This window comes from Kogia breviceps, chromosome 1, assembly GCF_026419965.1.
Source record: "Kogia breviceps isolate mKogBre1 chromosome 1, mKogBre1 haplotype 1, whole genome shotgun sequence".
NCBI classification, from domain to species: Eukaryota; Metazoa; Chordata; class Mammalia; order Artiodactyla; family Physeteridae; genus Kogia; species Kogia breviceps.
Window position 1 is genome coordinate 23,634,092 of NC_081310.1, and position 23,527 is coordinate 23,657,618.

The following is a 23,527-nucleotide window of genomic DNA, read 5'->3' on the forward strand; positions in this document are numbered from 1 at the left end:
CATATGAACCAGCAATTCCACTTCTGGAATTGTATATATACAATAGAGTACTTTTCAGCCACAAAAATAAATCTTGCCATATGTGACAATATGGATTGGACCTTGAGGGCACTGTGCTAAGTGAAATAAATCAGACAGAGAAAGACAAATACACTAGGATCTCACTTACATGTGGAATCTAAAACAAAAACAACAAGAACAACAAACTGAACTCACAGATATAGAGAAGACTGGTGGTTGCAAGAGACGGGGGTGCAGGGTGGGTTAAAGGAGGAAAGATGGTCAAAAGGTACAAGCTTCGAGTTATATAATAAATACTGGGGATGTAATGTACAACGTAGTGCTATTATTACAGTTAATAATACTGTATTGTATATTTGAAAGTTGCTAAGAGAATAGATCTTACAAGTCCTCATCACGAGAAAAAAGAATTTATGACTATATGTGGTGATAGAAGTTAACTAATCTCACTAAGGTGACTATTTCACAATATATACAAATATTGAATCATTATGTTGTACACCTGAAACTAAGATAATGTTACGTGTCAATCATATCTCATTAAAAAAACAAAAAAAGAAAAACTAAAAACCCAGGCAAAAGCAGTACAAAAAAAAAAAAAGAAAAATACAACAAAGACCAATATCTGTCATGTATACAGATTAAAAATTCCTTAACAGAACAGTGGAAATAGAATATATAAAAATAATTATACACCATGACCAGGCATGTGCATATTCCAATGATTCAATATTTCAAAATCAACCAATTTAATCCACCATATTAACAGGTTGGTTAACTAAAGAAAAAAACCACACGTGTTCATATCAATCAGTGCAGAAAAAAATATTTGACAAAATTCAAACCCGTTCATGATAAAACCCTTAGAAACACAGAAATAGAGGAGAGCTTCTAAATTGATGAGAGTATCTATAAAAGGCCTACAGCTACTATTACAATTAGAGGTGAAAGACTTAATACTTTCCCCCTACCAGGATGTCTGTTCTCAACACTCTTCTTCAACAAAGTACTGCAAGTTCTAGCCAGTGAAATAAGGAAAAAAAAAAAACCCCAAACATCCAGATCAGAAAGGGCAAAATAAATTGTTCCTATTTGCAGATGCATGATGGTCAGCAGAAAATCCCAAGAAATCTTAAAAACAAACAAACAAAAAACAAAACACCAAAAATCCCTCCTAGAACATATAAGTGAGATAGACTTATGTAAATAGGTTTTTCCAAATCCATATCACCTCTTTGAAGTGATATGGATCACTAAACATCCTTGTTGTATCTTGTGTCTCACAGCTTTTTCTTTTTTTCTTTTCTTTTTTTTTTTTTTTGCAGTACGTGGGCCTCTCACTGTTGTGGCCTATCCCATTGTGGAGCACAGGCTCCGGACATGCAGGCTCAGCGGCCATGGCTCACAGGCCCAGTGGCTCCACGGCATGTGGGATCTTCCCAGACCAGGGCACAAACCCATGTCCCCTGTATCGGCAGGCGGATTCTCAACCACTGCGCCACCAGGGAAGCCCTCACTGCTTTTTTACTGCCAAAAAACTCAAGTATATTCAGTGCCACTGATAATGTTTTAGTGCTGATATCAAAGTAAATGATTCTACTTATAATATTCCTAATCTAACTTAATTTAAAAAAGATAAACCTACAGAAATTTGATAAAGAGATGTTTATTAGGAGGACAGCCACTTAAAAAAATAGAACAGCATAAATTATGCTCAAATTTAAAATCTACATGTGCCTTAATATTGCATTTTAAATAATCCTTTTTGTAAAAGACACTGGGTCAGATCCTTCTTTTCTTCACTTATTTTGGCCTAAAACTACTTTCTAGAGAGGTCTGACTATTCTAGCTAAAATAGTACCTTCTCTCTCTCTCTCTCCCCTTACACTTACTGAGATCATGTGATGCCTCTAAGCCCTGCAGAAGGCTCCCATTTCACTCACAGAACAAACCAAAGACCAAACAGTCAGTAAGACTCCACTGATCAGGCAATGAGCCCTCTCACCTGTTTATTTCTCTACCCTCATGTCCATCCATTCCACCTGCTTGCTAATTCTGCTCTAGCCTTGCTGTCCTTTTATGTTTTATTTGAACTCACGAGGCACATTTTGACAGTAGGGCCTTTGCATTGGCTGATCCATCTGCTTGTAACATGTGTTTCCCATTTAACTGCATGGCTAGGCCCCTTAACTCCTTCAATATTTTTCTCACATGGATCACCCTATTTAAAATTATAAAACACCTCATCTTACACTTTTGACCCATTCTCCTTATTCTTTTCTATTTTTAAGCACTTATCACCTTCTAACATACTGTATCATTTACAAAGTTACATAGTTATTGTTTAATGTCTGTTGTTTGCCCTCCACCCCAGCAAGGACAAAGATTTTTATCATTTTGTTTAGTACTGCATCCCAAGAGCATAAAACAACACCTAGTACATAGTAGCTACTCAATAAATATTTGTTGAATGAATGGAATAAATGAATGAATGGATACAATAGGCATATCAACAATTGTCAAAATTAATTTTAATTAACCTACACTGAAAAATGAACTACTCATATAAATGCTTTGCCAGACAAATATCCCAAATGAATAGGTCCTCCAAAAAGTCATCTTTTTTCACTTAATTCTGGGTTAGGTGCTCCTCCTGTGTACTCTCTAGGTACCTATGTTTACTTTTCTTTTGGCCTTTTCACATGTACTGCAAAAAACTATTTGTTTATCTTTTTCCAAGACCAAAACATGAGCTCCTTGAGAGCAGAACCATTCTTATTTGCTTTTCACTCACTGGCACATAGCTCACATCATGTAACACATAACAGGTACTCAATAAATGTTTTGTGCATGAATAAAACATTTAAAAATATCTACTAAACAGAATTAATAATGAATCACAGAAATTTACCTCTTAGTTGTTTCCTTAGTTTTTCAATTTCTTCTTTTAAGTTTTTTATTTCTAAATCTTTACTTGCTGTTAGTGGACCATCAGCAGTTGAATACTGCAGAGCCTGGACAGTCTGTGTTGATTCTTTAAGAAAAAAAGAATAAAAGAAAGAATGAAAAATATGCTCATACTCTAAATTTTAAAAACTAAGAGCAATATATTTCTTTCTAGAGAAATCCTTATTTAATTGTACTGATCGAAGCATATACCTACTGACAAAAGCATGTAAACACATTAATATTAAACCACAAAACTCCACTGCATGTTGTTAAAATTACATGTAGGAAACAGTCTACCTTCTAATATGTGAGGTTTTCAGTTTTAAATACTGTTGGTACATTCTGCCAGTGAGTCAACTATTCAGCCCCCTTTCATCCTAGCATAAAATGTCATTATGTGATAACCCCAAAACGTATGTCAGATGATGTATGAAAAACTGAGTCTGGTGTATGAAGAGAGGTTTAGAGATGTTAATATAGAATATGTATAAGTGCTGGCCTTCCAAATTTTATACATGAACATTGAGGCCCACCTATTGATGACTTGGCTCATCAACTTAGTTAAAATAGGGATTATTCATTTAACTTGTGGTTCTAATTAGAAGATGCAAGGTACCAAAGAAACATTAAATCTAGTGAAGCTCATTTCCAGATACCATTAAAAGATGTGGAAAAAAAAGAAATAGTCCTAAAACAGTTACTCTGCTAGCTTATAGAGAAACCCCAAATAGTAAATCTCTACCTCACCATAATTTTTTGTTAGTATAAATCATTACTGATTGCTTTAGATTACTAATATTATTTATATATTGCTTTACATAATGTATTACTTATATATTTATATTATTTATATATATATTTAAAACTCCAAGGGACTGTGACCTTCAGAGGATGGAGATTTTCTAATTTATCTTCATCATCTGTACAGAGAACAGTATCATGATATTCATATGCATGGTTGTCAATGAATATTTGTTAATTTGAATTAAAGATGTAAGATATACCATATTGTGCATTCAATCATGATCTTCTACATCCAATAAGTATTTCTTACACATTTTCTTTTTCTTTGGGTTCAAAACATGTTGAAACTGGTACTTTCTGTATTTATTATTTTTAAATGAATATCCTTCTTTTTTTTTTTTTTTTTTTTTTGCGCTGTACTTAAGCCTCTCTCACTGTTGTGGCCTCTCCCGTTGCGGAGCACAGGCTCCGGACGCGCAGGCTCAGCGGCCATGGCTCACGGGCCCAGCCGCTCCGCGGCATGTGGGATCTTCCTGGACCGGGGCACGAACCCGTGTCCCCTGCATCGGCAGGCGGACTCTCAACCACTGCGCCACCAGGGAAGCCCCCCTTCTTTTTTTTTAAAGACATCTAAGTTGGGAGTAGAAAATGGGGAGAATAAAAATATCCACTGGACATTAGTAGTTTTTTTCCTTCTACACCTCACACACTGCAGGGAGGTGGGATAGGTAATCCTAGCTCCTCTTTGTCACCTCTGTCCTCCCTATAAATCTCAGGTCTGCTAAAATGCCCATTATTTGGTTTTTTATTTTTTTAACTTTTTATTTTATATTGGAGTATAGTTCATTAACAACATTGTGTTAGTTTCAGGTATACAACAAAGTGATTCAGTTATACATATACATGTATCTATTCTTTTTCAAATTCTTTTCCCAGTTAGATTTCTACAGAATATGACGCAGAGCTCCCTGTGTAATACAGTTTGGGACTGATCTATACCCACTGCTATATTTTAAATGGATAACCAACAAGGACCTACCGTATAACCCATTACCTGTTTATTACAGTTATCCACTGCCCTTCCTTCCATTACAACTCTTTTTATTATTATTCTTAGTGACTTTAACAACAAAAGAGACGATCTATCCAACTGGCTTCACAGGCACACAAATCCCCTATGCAGACACTGTTGAGGCTGTTTACCCAGCAGCTACCCCTCTCTTCCTGCTTGTGCACCAAATTCAGGTATCAGGCTACAGTGTGCTTACGCAAGGTAGGCTCAACCAAAAGGAAGATGGCTTCCATTGGTCATGCCAATCTCATTCTACATTGCCAGGACTGGTTAAGAATTAGGTACGTGAACTAGTTAGAATGAATGGTACCTTGAGAGGTCCCATTAAGTGAGACATGTATGAAAGGAAATGAACCTTCCTTTTTTTTTGATCTTTGGATGTGTGAAGTCATGAAGTCTGGAACTTTGACAGTAATGTGGAATCATGAGGGAAAAGCCAAGAAAATCACAGAGAAGCTAACCCTGATAAGAGCACAAAAACTGTGTACTTCTGATTTAAGTGAGATAAAAAAATCTGTATTACTTAAGGATTCTATTACTTGACGCCTAAAACAACCTAGCTGGTAGACGTCTCTCCAGCACAACGACCAAATCTATTGGTCATGCCCTAGACCTGTGGCTTTGACCTTACTTAGAAATGTGCATGTGTACAGGGATGGGGAGGTGGGGAATGGAGGTTGGGGTGGGCTCCTAGGAGGCTGCTACAGACTTTTACTGTCTGGGGACCAAGTAAGCTCAGTATCTTACAGAATGTGAAACAGTCTCTCACATCAAAGAATTACCCTGCCCCAAATGCTTGTAGTTCACCTACTGAGAAATGCTACTGTACATGCTGTCATTATTAATAACTATATAGCCTCCAACATCTTGATTTCAAGTAAATACTCTCTATCTCTTATATTTACAGTTTAACTTACTCTAGGGACCCCTTCAGTAATTTTTCATTCCCACCAAGAGTGCCAATCCACTGTTCCTAACACTATTTCCTTTTCTCTTTTCTTCCTATTTATCCAGGTTAGATTCCTTGGTCCATCACTACTATTGCTTTGCATACACACCTTGGATTTCTTTGCTCTTCTCTCCTCCACTGTACTTAACCTAGAAGGCCCGTCTTACCTAAATCCTACTCTCCTTCTACTCTGTGCTTTCACCTTAATAGCTGAAAGTGACGGAAGAAAGCCCAACCATTCAAAATTCATGTCTAAATAGATTGGCGATGCCTGATGCCAACTAAAAATTGGCACTTGCCATCTGCCTCTAGCAGCCGCTGACCTTCAACACCCCCTGAAAGGAGATCAGGGTGGAGATCAAGAATGAGGCACTCTGTGCTCTGGGAAACACTGGCGGAGCAGGATTTCAGATAATTTTCAGGACAGATATTTTCAGGACAAAATTTTATGAGCCCAATTCTTGCATCTTCTCACATCTAGAAAACACTAAAATCATTAACCATGACATCTGCTCCTTGTGACTAGCAGCAAGCCTCTGCCAAAATGTGTGCTTCACTGCATGTACCCCCCTTCACTAAAATCATATATAATACCTTCCCCCCTACCCCTTCGGAGCAGTTTCTCAGAGCTACCTGAAATGCTGTCTCCCGGGCTACAATCCTCATTTTACCCCAAATAAAACTTGACTCACAACTCACACATTGTGCATTTTTTTTCAATCAACACTGGCAATCCTAAAATATTTCCCTAGTCCATTCACTCATCTCTCTTCTCTTAACTTACCATTTCACATCTTCTCTTTTTCTTGTCAAAAATCTAATAGGAACCCCCCCACACAAATCCCCCAAAACTAATACATTCTCTACCTTCCTTATTCTCAGCTGATGACCCTGCTTTGTATTTGATTTATCATCTGTTTCCTCAAAGTGGAATGTGAGCATTGAGAGGGCAGCTATTTTTTTCTTTTTCTGTTCAATTTATATCCCCAGTCATGTGCAGAACAATTCCTGCCTAACCGGGGCTCAACAAGTAGCTAACAAATAGATGAATCAGCTTAAATGTTAACCTATGCCATTGTACGAAATGAAACAGGTGTTAGTACCAAAAGGCAACGATCTAATATTTTCTGGGTTTGTTTTGGGCAGATGACACCAACTGTATGTAATGACACTCTCTAAGAACAGATTAAAGAATTTAAAACATCAAAAAGACCTGGGACATAGGAACTTCTCATTCAGAATAGGATGGAGTAGGAAGTAACAGGTCATTGCTCTATCACCCCTGTTGCAAAAAGTAAAAATACACTATATAACTTGAAAAAAACTTATTTTTACAAACATCATGTATCTGGGAAGGCAAAGAGAACTAAGTAAAATAAACCAGAGAGGGATGAGCCATTCTAAGGTGAAAAGGCCATGACAGCTGCCTCTTACCTCAGAATCTTATCCAATTCTGTGAACACATGAATTGAGGGCTTAACATCAGAACAGATACAGCAGATGACAAGACAAATGAACCTGAAGGCAAGTGAGTAGAGAATATCCCAATTAAGCACAAAAAACCTAAGAATGGAAGAAACAGGACTGAACATAAAATGAATGTGGGACACAGTCTAAGATATATGTAATTGAAGTCCCAGAAGAAGAAGAGATAGTGAATAGGGCAAAAGGAATATCTACAGAGATTATGCTTAGAACTTTGCAAAATTGATGAAAGATATCAATCAAGATTTCAGAAGCTCAGTGAATCCCCAACAGGATTTTACATTAATACAAAGAAAACTACACCCAGGTAGATCATAGCCAAACTGTTTGAAAGTGAAGTTAAGGAGAAATACTTAAAAGCAACCAGAGGGGAGGAAGAAAAGATACGTTCAAGAGACCAAGATTAACAGCTGGCTGGCTTCTCAAATATAATGTAAGTCAGAAAACAATGAAATAATATCTATAGAGCATTGAAAGAAAAAACTGCCAAGCTAGAATTCTAACCCAGCAAATATTCTTCAAAAATGAAGGCAAAATAAAGACATCTCAGGCAAACAAAAATGGAGAGATTTAGTTATAACACACAATCATAAGAAACACTAAAGGAAGTTTTTCAGACTAAAGAAAAATGATTCTGGATGGATACATGGATCACTAGAAAGAAATAAAGAACACAAAAAGAGTAAATATGTGGGTAAATAAAAGTATTTTAAAAATTAATGCGTAATAAATATTTAAAGCAAGAATAAAATAAATGTATTGAAAGGTTTACAACATAGATAGAAGTAAATTATAAAACAACAACAACATAAAGGGCTGTTATAAGGGTTTTATATTGTTTGTGAAGTGGAAAAATAAAAATTATTTAAAAGACATGTAAAGACCTAATGGGAAAAAAGGGCAAGAACCTACACAAGACTGAATATCCAAATGAACAGTAAATATTACTTATTAGAGAAACATAAATTTAAAATCATAGCAAAACGCCACTATACAGATACCAGAATGGCTAAAATTTAAAAAGCTGACAATTCTGATGGGAATATATAGCAAGTGAAACTCATACATTATTAGTGAAACTATTGATGCAATCACTTTTGAAAACTCTTTGGCAATATTTTCTAAAGCTGAAAATATGCTATCCCATGACCCATAAATCCTACTCCTAGGTAGATATCCAAGAGAAATAAGTACATATGACCATCAAAAGAAATATATAACAATATTCACAGAAGCTATGTTTATAATAGTCTATATCTGGAAATAACTCAAATGTTCAACAACAACAGCTTAGATGATACGGTCTGAATACCTGTGGTCCCCCACCAAATTCATATGTTGAAATTCTAACCCCAAAGATGATGTTATTAGGAGGCGGGGTCTTGGGAGGCGTTTAAGTTACAGTTATAAGGGCGGAGCCCTCATGAATGGGATTAATGCCTTATAAAAGAGAACCCACAGGGATCCCTAGCCCTTTCCACCAGGTGAGGACACAGCAAGAAGGCGCTGGCTATGAATCCTCACTTGACCATGTCGGCACTTTGATCTTGGACTTCCAGCCTCCAGAACTGGGAGAAATAAATTTCTGTTGTTTATAAGCCACCCAATCTGTTGTATTTTTTAAAATAAAAGTCAGAACAAACTCAGACATTGGATAAATTTTTTTAGTATCTGTATACAATGTAACACTAAACAGCAGTTTAAAAAAAAGGAACTATTGATATTTACACATGGAAAACCATGTTATTAAAAAAACAGATACAAATGAGAACATACTGTATGAAACCATTTATATGAGGTTCAAAGGTAAAATTAATTAATGTTGAAACAATTTAGGATAGTGTTTACTTCAGAGTTGTAAGCTACAAACTGGGAAGGAGCATGATGGAAACTTATCCTATGCTAGAAATGTTCTATATACTGATTGGGGTGCAAGTTACATAAAAGTACACTAATATAAACATTTACGGGGCTTACAATTTAAAGTAGAGTACTTGCACACTTTGCTGTATGCATATCACCATTTAAAAATCAAAACTGAGTGACATCAGTATCATGCCCCTATGGGTCATTCCTTTTTCCTCCCCCTTCGATTTACAACTAATTGGACATCCATAACTGAACAAAATTGCTTCTGCACAGCACACCAGGACACCAGAGATACATCCATATGTGTATCCAAAAGTGGGTAGACTGGACCTCAGAGGAGGCTGCAGGTCCAAGGTACCGGCAACAGTGACCTCTCTGGCAGAGGTGGTAGAAAGTGAAAGTGATGATTAAAAGTGCTGGGCTGTAAGGCTGAGAGGGGTGCAGCTGGAGGGACCCTGTTGCTTTTCAGCAATACCTGGATTTCTGAGGGGGGGTGGGGGAAGTGTAGGAAGGAAAGAAGGCAGACAAAGAGAAATGAAGGAATGCATTTCCTGCTGTCTGTCCACAGATTTCTGGACTCCTCCACTAAAAAGCCCCAGGTACTAAGCATACACCTCCTACACTCTGCCAACAGCTTTTACCATGCACACACTCCAAACTTTAGTGGAGGGTCATCTCTGGTAAGAGAAACCCAAAATTTGTGCTATAGCGCCACCTTCTGGAAAACAAAAGAAAGGTTTCTGATTGCCAAGCTGCTGAACTTAGAATCAAAGTAAAGCCTTACCTAAGTAAGAACGGTGTTTGCTACTTCAAATGTGATGGCAGAGGCAGTTCATGAAACACTACGAAAAATCATGGTAACGCAGTATCCCCCCAAAATGACAATTCTCTAGGCAACCAACTCAAAGACACAGAATATTGCAACTTAACTGATAAAGAATTCAAAATAGTTGTTATGAAGAAATTCAACAAGCTACAAGAAAACTCAGAAAAGCAACTCAGTGAACTCAGGAATAAAATTAATGAACAGAAAGAGCACTTTACCAAAGAGATTGAAATTATAAAAAAAGAACAAAACAAAAATTCTGAAACTGAAGAATTCAGTAAGTGATATGAATAGTGCATTAGAAAGCACTGGAAACAGAACAGATCAGATGGAAGAAAGAATGAGCCATATGCAGGAAAGGAATTTAGAAATGATTCAGGTGGAAGAGGAGAGAGAACTAAGTTTTCTTTTTATTTTTAAGTGAAGAAACCCTACAAGAGCTATCAGACTCCATTTAAAAAGCCAAAATAAGAATAATGAGTATACCAGAAGGAGAAGAGAGAGAGGAAGGGGCAGAGAGTTTATTTAATGAAATAATAGCTGAGAACTTCCCAAACCTGGGAAAAAACCAGACATACAAATCTATGAAGCTAATAGAACACCTTGCTACCTCAATGCAAAAAAAAAGATCTTTTCCAGCACACGTTATAATGAAACTGTCAAAAGTACAGTGGAAACACAACATTGTAAAGCAACTATACTCCAATTTTTTAAAAAAAGTCAGTGCTAAAGAAAGAATTTTGAAAGCAACCAGGGAAAAAAAGAAAGTATCCTACAAAGGAAGCCCCATTAGGCGATAAGCAGATTTCTCAGCAGAAACTCTATAGGCCAGGAGAGAGTGGAATGACATACTAAAAGTATTGAAAGATAAAAGTTGCCAGCCAAGAATACTCTATCTGGCAAAGTTATTCTACAGATATGAAGGACAAATAAAGGCTTTTCCAGATAAATAAAAGCTGAGGGAGTTCACCACCACTAGACCTGTCTTACAAGAAATGCTGAAAGGAGCTCTTCAAGCTGAAACAAAAAGTTGAAAGTACACAAAACTCTGATTAAGGTGACAAATAGACAGTCAGAATTAGAAAATTGTAACTGTATTTTACAATAGTGTGTTAAACAATTATAGCATAAATGTTAAAGAAAAAGAGCATTAAAAATTACTGTACTACAATTTGGTAGCAAATTCACAGCATAAAAAGTGATCATTTGTGACATCAAAAATCTAAAAGGAGATGTAAAAGAATGAAACCTTTATAGGTAAATGAAGATAAGTTGCTATAGGCAGAAAAAGGACTATTTTATCAATTAGATATTTTATGTAAACCTCATGGTAAAGACAAAGCAAAAATCTAAAGGAGAGACATGAGACATAAAAAGGGGGACAATGAGCAAATCACCACGGAAAATCATCAACTTACAAAGGTAGACAACAAAAAGAAGGAAAAAAATAAAAAAACAATGGAGATTCAAAATAACCAGAAGGCAAAAGACCAACGGCAATAGTAAGTCCTTACATACCAATAACCACCCTAAATGTAAATGGATTGAATTCACCAATCAAGAGGCAGAGTGGATGAAAAAAAAATCAAGTTCCAACTATATGCTGCCTACAGGAGACTCATTTCAGCTCTAAAGACAAGTAAGCTCAAAGTGAAGGGATGGAAGATGATATTCCAAGCAGAAACCAAAACAAAGTGGGCGTGGCTATACTTATATCAGACAAAATATACTCAGGCCAAAAACAGTAACAAGAGACAAAGAAGGTCATTATATATAATGATAAAGGGGTCAATAAATCAAGAAGATATAACAATTGTTAATATATATGCTCCAAATACCCGAGCACTGAAATATATTAAACAAATACTAACAAACCCTAAGAGAGAAATAGACAACAACAGAATAATAGTAGGGGACATCAATATGCCACTATCAACAATGGATAAATTGTACAGCCAGAAAATCAATAAGGAAGCGTTGGAATTGAACCATCTTTAGAACAAAAAGATTTAACAGACATACACAGAACATTCCTTCCAGCAGCAGCAGAATACACATTCTGCTCAAGTGCACACAGAACATTCCCCAGGATAGATCATATGACAGGGCACAAAACATGTCTTTACAAACATAATATTGAAATCATACCAACTACCTTTTCTGGCCACAAGGGTATGAAAGTAGAAATCAGTAAAGAGAGGAAAGTGAGAAGATCTACAAATATGTGGAGGCTAAACAACATACTTCTGAACAACCAATGGGTGAAAGAAGAAATCAAAAGAGAAAAAATTATCTCAAATTAAAATGGAAATATGACATATCAAATTTGTGGGATAAAGCAGTTCTGAGAGGGAAGTTTACAGCAATAAATGCATATATTAAGAAATTAGAAATATCTCAAATAACCTAACCTTACACCTCAAGGAACTAAAAAAAGAAGAACAAATTAAGCCCAAAGTTAGCAGAAGGAAGGAAATAACAAAGTTCAGGGCAGAAATGAATGCAATAGAGACAAGAAAAACTACAGAAAGGATCAACAAAAACTAAGCTGTTTTTTTGAAAAGACAAACAAAAGTGACAAAATATCTAGACTAAGAAACAAAGAGAGAAGATTCAAATAAATAAAATCAGAAATGAAAGGGGAGACATTACAAGTGATGCTGTAGAAATATAGATGCTCATAAGAGACTACTATGGACAACTGTATGCCAAGAAATTACATAACCTAGAAGAAACTAACACATTTCTAGAAACACAACCTATCGAGATTGAATTAGGAGGAATTAGAAAATCTGAACAGACCAATAATCAGTAAAGAGATTGAGTCAATAATCAGAAACCTCCCAACAAAGAAAACCCCAGGACCAGATGGCTTCACTGGTGAATTCTACCAATTATTTAAAGAATAATTAACACCAATCCTCCTCAAACTTTTCCAAAACATTGAGAAGGGAACACTTCCAAACTCATTCTATGAGGCCTCCATTACCTTGATACCAAAACCAGATAAGGAGACCACAAGAAAACTACAGTTGACCCATGAACAACACATTTTTGAACTGCTCAGGTCCATTTATACACAATTTTTTTCAGTAAATGTGTACTACAATACTACATGATCCCCAGTGGTTGAGTCTGCAGATGCAGAGCCATGGTTTCAGAGGGATGACTGTAAAGTTATATGCAGATTTTTGACTGCATGGGGCTTGTGCCTCTAACCCCTGTGTTGTTCAAGGGTCAGCATTAACCAATATCCCTGATGAATATAGATGTAAAAACTTTCAGCAAAATATTAGCAAACCAAATTAAGAACACATTGAAAGGATTATACGGGGCTTCCCTGGTAGCGCAGTGGTTAAGAATCCACCTGCCAATGCAGGAGACACGGGTTAGAGCCCTGGTCTGGGAAGATCTCACATGCCACGGAACAACTAAGCCTGTGCGCCACAACTACTGAGCCTGTGCTCTAGAGCCCGCAAGCCACCACTACTGAGCCCACGTGCCACAGCTACTGAAGCTGACACGCCTAGAGCCTGTGCTCTGCAACAAGAGAAGCCACTGCAATGAGTAGCCCACACACCGCAATCAAGAGTAGCCCCTGCTTGCCGCAACTAGAGAAAGCCCACGTGCAGCAATGAAGAACCAACACAGCCAAAATAATTAATTAATTAATTTTTAAAAAAAGAGTTACAAGTTTTATGATTATAGATACATTCCTTCATTCACTAAAGGAATGTATACATTGTATATAACGTATAAACATTATTGCAACCATTGCTTATAAGTAAAATACATTGTATATAATATTTTTTGGAGAAAATAAAGCAGGAAAGTAGGAGGGGGTAGGGGGGTGGGAAGAGGTAAGGCAGGGAAATCAGTTAGGAGGCTATTGCAATAATACAGATGAGAATTGAGAAAATATGGCAGGGCATCATATAAAGTGCAGTACGATAAGAAGGGTTCCATTTTTCTTAGTAGTTCTATTTTCCTCTCCCAGAGGTATTTATTCCCCCACTTTTATATACATACATATATACCTGTGGGAAACAAATGCTATTTTGCTGTTTACTGTTAATTGTGTGAGTTTACATAAATGGCATTATACTGCATTCTGTATAAATTTCTACAACTTGCTTTTTTCCATTTAATAAAAAATTTCTTTTCAAGATAAAACAACCACTTATAATAAATAGTATCTACACTGTGAGTCCAATACAAAAAGGGAAAATATTATCTTTAAAATATATTTACCTTGAAGCTTTCTACTAAGTTCAAGTTTTTCCTGTTCAAGGCGTTTAATTCTTCTTTCATAAGCTTCCGTTGCTAAGTTGTTGTCTAGAGTTCTCTGAACATTAACATCGAGATCCAGTGGAGCGGGACCAGCTGTAACTCTCAAACAGCTCCGATCAGACAGAACACTGAAAAAAAGGGGAAAAAACGTGGGTTTACACTGAAACAGTAAGTTTGAAGAGAAAAAGATAACCTTTTGAAATTGTTCATTTAAATTTAAATTGTTCATTTAAAACATCATTTGAACATCTAGCCATCTGGAGTGATTACAAAACATATTTTTTTGCAAAATCACCATAAACAACTCTTTAGAAGCATTTTTGAAAATGAAAACTTAAATAGCCCAAATTGTCTTGAATTTATTTTAATAACCACAAATTATAAAATGAAGTTTGCTGAAGGGTTATTGGTAGCTTAAAACAATGTGACCACCTAAGTGAAACAGTAGTCAAAAGCACCAACCATGGTCCTCTTTGGAATTCAAAAGTGAAATGCCTTCATAAGCTACAAGGATATACTTACTGTTCAACACAAAGAATATAGCCAATATCTTGTAATAACGATAAATGGAGTATAACCTTTAAAAATTGTGAATCACTATATTGTACACCTGTAACTTATATTATATTGTACATAAACTATCTACGTCAATTAAAAAAAAACTTTTAAGTGAAATGCTTCCTTTAATTCAATACAATTTAATTAAAAACATTTGAAGTGCTGGACATTCAGCAGTGAGCAAAATGCACAGCACTGGGCTTCCCTGGTGGCGCAGTGGTTGAGAGTCCGCCTGCCGATGCAGGGGGACGCGGGTTCATGCCCCAGTCTGGGAAGATCCCACATGCCATGGAGCGGCTGGGCCCGTGAGCCATGGCCGCTGAGCCTGTGTGTCCGGAGCCTGTGCTCCACAATGGGAGAGGCCACAACAGTGAGAGGCCCGCGTACCGCCAAAAAAAAAAAAAAAAAAAAAAAAAGCACAACACTTGCCATGGAGCAAGTTTTATATTCCAGTGGCAGAGACAAAAATAAACAAACAAGTAAAATATTCAATACGTTAGACAGTGTTATATGCTAAGGAGAAAACATAAAGCAGGAAAGGGGGAAATGAAGTATTAAAGCAGAGTAAATAAAAAATGTAGATAAAATGGTCAGGAAAGTCATCACTCAGAAAGTAACTGAATAAGTCCAGAAGGAATAAGGGGACCTGCCAAGGAAATATGAGAGGAAAGAGCATTCCCGGCAGATGAAATAGAAGTACGAAAGCCTTATCAACTATACTTCAATAAAATAAATTTAAAAAACAAAGAAAAAAGAAGTGCAAAAGCCCTGAGACAAGAGTATGTCTGGCATGTGCACGGGCCAGAAAGGAGACCTGTGTGGCTGTGAAGTGAGCAGGGGGAAGAGCAGTAGGAAACAGAATCAGAAAGATAAAGTGCACCGGTCTTGTAGGGCCCTATAAGAACTTTGGAGTTAAGATATGAAGCCACTGGAGCTGGGGGCAGTGAGAACTGGTCCTGAACAGGGGAGTGACATACTCTTATCTTTTAGCAGGATCACTCAGATAGGTTCAGAGAAATATAAAAAATGATGTTACGAACATGTGAAATAGGTGATTAAGAGAGATTTTAAGTAGAAGTGAGGAGAGAGGCCTCAGCTGAAAATACACATTTAGGAGTCATCAGCAAATAATACCAGAGCATCAGGGTATAAACAAAAAAGATCCAAAGATGAAGCGATAGGACACGGGGAGATTAGGAGGAATGTGGAGAATGAGAAGGGGTGGCCAAAAAGGTAAGAAGAAAGGAAGCAAGTGCTCGGGAAGCTAACAGAAGAAAGTGTTTTAATGGGAAGGAGCCGGGACAAATGAGACTAGGCAAATAAGTCAGACTAGGACGGAGAACTGATTGCTAAATTTAGCAACACGGAGGTCAGTGGTGACATGGATAAAAGCAGTTTGCATGAAGTGATGGGAGCACAAACCTGACTGGAGTGGTGCCAAGAAAGAAGAGTATGAGAAAAATGGACAAAGTACAGACAACAATTTGAAGTAACTCTCTTACAATGAAGAGCAGAAAAATGGTTGGTAGCAGGTAAAGAAAGTTAGATTAACAGTTTTTATATTTTGCTTTAAGATGGGAGAAAAAACTGCATGTTTGTGAGCTGATGGAAATGATCTGTTATGCAAATGACACAGAAAGGGAAAAATTTATGCTGTAACAGCAATGCACTAGAGTAGGTAAGAGGAGACAGAAGGGATGCGGCTTAGCTAGGGAGATCACATCGTCATCCATAAAAAGACGACTACGTGGGTCCAGCGGTGTGAAGGTGGTAAATGTGGTGATGGGAACTTGGGGAAGTTGTCTGCTGATCGCTTCAACCTCTCTGTGAAAGAGGAAGCGAGATCATCAGGTGAGACTAAGTATGACAGGGGTTTTAGAGGAAAAGTATAAAGTACGAAATAGTTGCCTAGGAGAGTGGAAGAGTGAGTACACTAGGGTAACACAGTATATTTTCCAGGCAGCAATAAGTGGCACCTGAGGTTGGTAATCATGAACTTAAAGTGAGACCAGTAAGAATCGACAGATATTTTTCTCTGGACACTTTGAACTACACAGGTATAGGCAGAAAACGGAACTGTAATAATGAATGCCAACTTAGCAAAACCAGTGTTACAGAATGACAGACACTCAAGGAATTGAGGGGGCACCCAAGGAGTGACTATACTCATTCTCAATGACATTTAAGGAAAGGTAAGGAGGAAAGAGAAGATATGAGTGGAATGACGGTCAGTGAAAAGAATGTTAAGATCAATGGGTTGAAAGTTCTGATGCTTGACACCTAGAAAATATTTATTCAATAGCATGGAACTCTTCTAATTCCTGCCCATTGCTAAGAGTTAGATTCTGAGCTATTTGTCCTCCAAAATGAGTTAAGATTCTTATATGCTCTATTCACTTTGTAATGTCTAACTTTTTCCAGCAGTAGCTTCACCGTTTTTCTAAAAAAATTTTTACAAGGCTCTCTTATGCATTGTACTTTTTTTTTTTTTTTTTGCGGTACGTGGGCCTCTCACTGTTGTGGCCTCTCCCATTGCGGAGCACAGGCTCCAGATGCGCAGGCTCAGCGGCCATGGCTCACGGGCCCAGCCACTCCGTGGCACGTGGGATCCTCCCGGACCGGGACCCGTGTCCCCTGCATTGGCAGGCGGATTGTCAACCACTGAGCCACCAGGGAAACCCGCATTATACTTTTTAAAACCTCAATTCATTTTTAATTTGATTTAAATCATCCAAATCACGTTAACTTTTCAAACTTACCAGCTACTAGTATATGTAAAACCAACAAATGGCAGATGGTGACCAGAAAATGCAGTATGTGTTGGTGGGGGCATCGTTTCCTAAAGGAGGAAAAAACATCTGGTAAGAAATGAATAACTATAAACTGCAGGCTGGGCTATAAATATTACCTGTCAATAGTAAACAGGTGACTGATCAATTTAGAAACACTGCTAAGTTTGGTACAGACATTTAGTGATAAAAAATTTAGACCATAAATACTGCTATTGTAGAATTCTAATAAAATGAAAAGAAAGATTTAAAGTCTGATGGATATTGAGAGTAGAATCATTATTCATGTATTCTATATTTACAAATTTGCCTAGTCGCTAAAATTTATTTGTAGCCCGAAATCAATATTCACAAATACTTTTGTAGTCATTTGCAGACACTTGCAGAGCAAAGAAAAATTTGAGTTGCCCTATGCACATGTTACCAGCTGGAGTTGAACAAGGAGACATCTGCCTTCTTATTTCAGCTCTCATACTATAAACAAGTGGGTTTTTTTCAATGTCTACATGTGCCACATTTTTCCCATTTTTGTGCTTTTTACAGGTGATTTTGCTATCTAAAATGGCCTCCAAGAGTAGTGCTGAGATGCCATCTATTGTGCCCAAACAAGAAGACTGTAATGTGCCTTACAAAAACAATGTGTGTTAGACATGCTTCATTCCAGCATGAGTCACAGTGCTGTTGGCCATGAGTTTGACATCAATGAATTGACAATATATGTTAAATAAGGTGTCTTTAAAGAAACACACATCAAACAAGGTATTGTTTGGCTGATGTATTGTACTGATTGGTTGATGAGAACATTGTAACCAGAGGCTCATAGGAACCTGACTGTGTATTTCCCCTAGGAGCAATGGTTCAGGATTCACTGATACAGTATTTACAGCAACTTTACTGAATATAACTACAGCAAATAGTCAGAATCAACTTTACTGTGCATTTAATTTGGAATGACTCACAATTCCTGTTAACAGTAAATGTAATTCTTGTAATAAAAAAACTGATGAGGAAACTCCATTTAATTCTTTCTTGTGAGGTTCAGTAAGCAAAGTATAAGAGAAGTTCTTAACTGTCTTGAATATGGTACTTACTGAACAGTGAAAAGTAAATTCTTAGTGCAGAATTAAACCCATAAGAAATAAAATAACTGAATAAAAATGAAAGTTCAAAATAAGAAGGCTAAGGACCTACTGTATAGCAGAGGGAACACTTCTCAATACTCTGTAATGACCTATATGGGAGAAGAATCTAAAAAAGAGTGGATATATGTATTTGTATAACTGATTCACTTTGCTATATAGCAGAAACTAACACAACTTTGTAAATCAGCTGTACTCCAATGAAAATTTTTTTAAAATTAAGAAGGCTAAAAAGACAAAAAACAAAAAAAATTGTGTTATTTCTCTAAATTTTAATTTAATATAACCTAATGGTTTAGAGCAGAGGTTGACAAACTATGCTGGCCTGCTTTGGTATGGCCCAGAAACTAAAAATGGAGGACCTATTTGGCTAATCCACTGGTCAGCCACCTGCCGCAAACAGAGCTATAACTTTAGGTTAATAATGCTACAGATTTTCTCTCCCCATTCATTTCCTACCAAGTTTGCTATTTTTAGTGGCAACACCACTGGGCATAGATATTTAGCTCTACAGTCAAGTCAGCTCCCTCTGTCAGCAAAGCTGCTGGTTTTTACAAGCAGCTCCATGCTAGCAGTTCTACTGTCCCCATTAAGCTGAGGGAAAAGTTGGGAGGGCTGTTTTTAACCAAAGTTCAACAGTATTTCATGAATAAATGCTTCTCAATTTATTTACCTTGGGTTGATTTATTAAGCCCTGAAATGGTTGCTTTTGACAATTTTGCCCAGTTTCATGGTGGTTTTTATTTATTTTTATTTATTATTATTATTTTTTTGCGGTACATGGGCCTCTCACCATTGTGGCCTCTCCCGTTGCGGAGCACAGGCTCCAGACGCGCAGGTTCAGCAGCCATGGCTCATGGGCCCAGCCGCTCCGCAGCACGTGGGATCCTCCTGGACCGGGATACGAACCCATGTCCTCTGCATGAGCAGGTGGATGCTCAACCACTGCGCCACCAGGGAAGCCCTCATGGTGGTTTTTAAGGAGAGATTTGCCAATGTCTTCATTCTGCCATCATGAAGACCACTTTTTTTTTTTTTTTTTTTTGCAGTACGCAAGTCTCTCACCGTTGTGGCCTCTCCCGCTGTGGAGCACAGGCTCTGGACACACAGGCTCAGCGGCCATGGCTCACGGGCCCAGCCGCTCCATGGCATGGGGGATCTTCCTGGACCGGGGCACGAACCTGCGTCCGCTGCATCGGCAGGTGGACCCTTAACCACTGCGCCACCAGGGAAGCCCAAGTCCACTTTTTAAAGCATCTAATTTGTCATCTTCTTAAGAAACCTAATGACATAACTAATCTAAGAAGTAAATCTTTGAATTTTAATTTAGCTCCTAGTCATGAATAACTATGTTCACCTCAGTTAACTCTTTTAATTTCTTGATTTAGGGAGAGTAAATACTGGAAGCCACGATAACTGTTTGATAATTGGTAAGGTGGTCTATAAAATTACTTTATAACCATATTTACAAAAATAGGAAAAAAAAAGCAGAAGGACAGAAATTCTTTACAATGTCATACTCACAGAATTCTTTAAACAATCATCATCCACATCAAAATTTGATGTATCTGTTGGGCTACTAACTTCTGGAATGTAAGGTGCTTCACAGTTTCGAATATTATCCCAATCAATTCCACTGAAAAATGGGTGTTTCTTAAAGTCTTCTATTCCATTTTGACCAAGTCGATGTTCTCTGCTACAAATGAGCCTTTGAATAAGATCCTTAGCATTTTCAGAGACATCAGCCACTTGAGCTGGAAACTGAAACCTCTCCTAAACAGAGAATAATAGAAACAAAATATAAATCACTATTCAATTTACTAAGTAGGTTGATGTTAGCATTTACTTTCTTAAAAATACATTTCTTTTAAAAATATCTAATAAATATATATGGTACATTGTCCTACAGCAGAAACTAACACAACATTGTAAAGCAATTATACTCCAATAAAAATTTTTTTAAATAATAAGAATATATGATACAAAGTACTGATACTAAAAGAGATGCAGGAATAAATTTAAAAGGATAATTTTTCTAAAAGAACTGTTCATTTCATATGTGACTTTGCATAGATGCACTACAGAAAGAGTAAGTTAAATGCTAAAACATCTAAAATGCTGTCAAAATGAATTCATTAAATGTAGTAGAATGTGACTCAGTATTTCAATAATGTATATGATTGATAATGTTCATATAAGTCACATACTAATGATTAATAGTATGGAACATTTTTAAAGAATGTAATACGTACTTTACACTACAGGAAGTACATTACTCCTTTAGCTCATTTAATCCTCAAAGCAACTGTATAAGGTAGATACTCCTATTACCCTAATTTTATAGAAGAGGAAACAAAGAAACAGTTCAAGCAATTTGCTTGAGGTCACACAACTAATAAATGGTAATAAACTGATTTGAACTGAAACTGTTTTATTCCAGAATCTGTGCTCTTAAAAACCATGTTATAGTACAATGATTTCTATCTGAAATGCTTTACATGCTATTTACAACTTTGTAGCTATTTCTCGTCTTTCAACTCTTCATAACTACTTAGCAGATTATCTTTGCAGCCAGGTAGAAAAGCATCGACTCTATAAGACTGATTTATATATATGTGTAGCAATTAATCATAATTGTATCACCAGAACAAATTAAAAAGAACAGACTGTCACTCCCTTTATGGGATATTCCTATTCTTATTCTAGGTTTTTGTAATTGCTCACAATCTTCTGAGACTGATAAGCAGACTCTTCCTCTTCTTGTACCATCTATTTCACTTGGTACTAAACGGATTAAAGTTTATTCATTCTTTCCTGCTCTGCATCTGGACTGTTTCCAATGTTTGGTGATCATAAATAATACTGGGATAGGTACCCTTGTACATATATCCTTATTCTACGAATATTTTCCTTAGGGTAGATTCCTAGAACTGAAGTTAACCAAATGTTTTAATCATTTTTTTTAAGGCTGTCGATGCATACTTATAAACTTCTTGACAGAAAGATTATATCAATTCACATTCCTATCAACAATGTCTTCCACCTCACTGGATTATTTACAGTAACAAGTACTATTTTTCTTTTCATCTTTGCCAATTTGACAGGGGGAAGAAAAGGATGCCATTCTTATTTTAATTTGCATTTTATTTATTACTATTAAGATTGAGAATTTTAAATGCATTCTAGTCATGATTATACTTATACTATAGTAGTAATGATATAAATTATCTGCTTATGATCTTTGTTATTCTACTGAAGAGAACATTTAATTTTCTACTTATTAGCAACTCTAATGAAATACAGGAGAAGGTGAAAACTAATAATTTTACACATAATTTATGGATCTTGATTACTCATATTTGTCACGTCCCTTATTAGCATAGAAATTAGATTGTTTATTGTTTTTAGAAAATCATTTTCTTTTTAAATATCACATTTTAATTTTATTGAATACTGTATGTATTATTTACCACATTAATTGGAAAATTAGTAAAATGTACTAACTTTGTGATTCATGATTTTTCCATATGTTTCCACCAGAGATTCTGCATAAAATGGTGTTTCTCCATAAAGCATTTCATACATACAGACCCCCAAAGACCACCAGTCACACTCAGGTCCATATCTGCCTTTTCCATCTTCCATGGCTTGAAGGATTTCAGGAGAGATATAATCTGGAGTTCCAACAGCCACTGAGGACTGTACCTGAAGAAGTTCACATTTTTAGTAATCTACCATAATATATTAGAAACAAATAATAATTTTAAATTAGAAATGTTTACATTTACTTAAAAACACAATAGCATTATTTCACAACAACTACAACTTCGTCATTATCTGAATTTAGCCTCCTTGTCCATATAAGTTAAAGTTTATATAAGCACCACACCAACAAGTTCTCCAGATTTTTTAACACTATAGAACATTTATTATAGCAGTTACTTAATTGACTACATTTAGGGTAACAATATGATTTGAACACCACAGCCACTAACCACAAATTGAATATATATATAGTTTTGTGTTTTTGTGTTTTTTTGTTTTTTTCCCCGGTACACAGGCCTCTCACTGTTGTGGCCTCTCCTGTTGCGGAGCACAGGCTCCGGATGCGCAGGCTCAGCGGCCACGGCTCACAGGCCCAGCCACTCCGCGGCACGTGGGATCTTCCCGGACCGGGGCACGAACCCGTGTCCCCTGCATCGGCAGGCGCACTCCCAACTACTGAGCCACCAGGGAAGCCCTGAATATATATTTTAGAACATTCTTATTATTGATATTATCCATCCAACACTTACATATGAAAAATGGAACTGTGAAAATTTTATAATTAATTAGGGGGAAAAATAAGAGTCTGGCTAATACTATGAGCAGACTGGAGATTATTTTAAAACACCTTAATGAAAACCTAAGGAAATAAATGTTAACAATGTCCCGCAAACTACTTATCTATTTTAAAAAATTATAAAAGGGAAAAAAATATATCCTTCAAAAAATAAAGTATCAACAGAAGAAAAGAGCTGGGCATACAATTATGGCAAGTTGGATGTAAATTAGAAAACAACAGCTAAAAAAGATCCTGGGCACATGTCTTGTAAGGTATTCCAAAGTAAAAGAAAATTGGTTCTTTATATTTTAAGAGAACATAGCAAGAAATGAACGTTCTCAAGATAAAACAATGGTTAATACTCTGAGTTTTCTAGACTAAATTACCATTCTTAATAATCATTAGAATAGACTCCTTCCTTGGCAATACTGAGATTGAGTAACTTGAAAACTCTTCTACTACAAACTCTTAAAAGTACTAGATAAAACATAACAACCATTTTTATAAATACA

At 36.5% G+C, this 23,527-nt stretch overlaps 1 protein-coding gene across 22 annotated transcripts in view; it reads right to left on the reverse strand.

Moving 5' to 3' along the window:
- Window positions 1-23,527, reverse strand: part of CDC42BPA (CDC42 binding protein kinase alpha) — a 313,738-nt gene that overhangs the window by 132,409 nt on the left and 157,802 nt on the right. For all 22 annotated transcript variants that reach the window (XM_067028895.1, XM_067028865.1, XM_067028824.1 and 19 more), the window contains exons 7-11: window positions 22,196-22,396; window positions 20,216-20,464; window positions 17,523-17,602; window positions 14,167-14,333; window positions 2,933-3,055 (exon numbers count right to left, since the gene is read on the reverse strand). In XM_067028895.1, coding sequence (XP_066884996.1) covers window positions 2,933-3,055; window positions 14,167-14,333; window positions 17,523-17,602; window positions 20,216-20,464; window positions 22,196-22,396 — 820 coding nt within the window. The remainder of the gene's footprint in view (window positions 1-2,932; window positions 3,056-14,166; window positions 14,334-17,522; window positions 17,603-20,215; window positions 20,465-22,195; window positions 22,397-23,527) is intronic.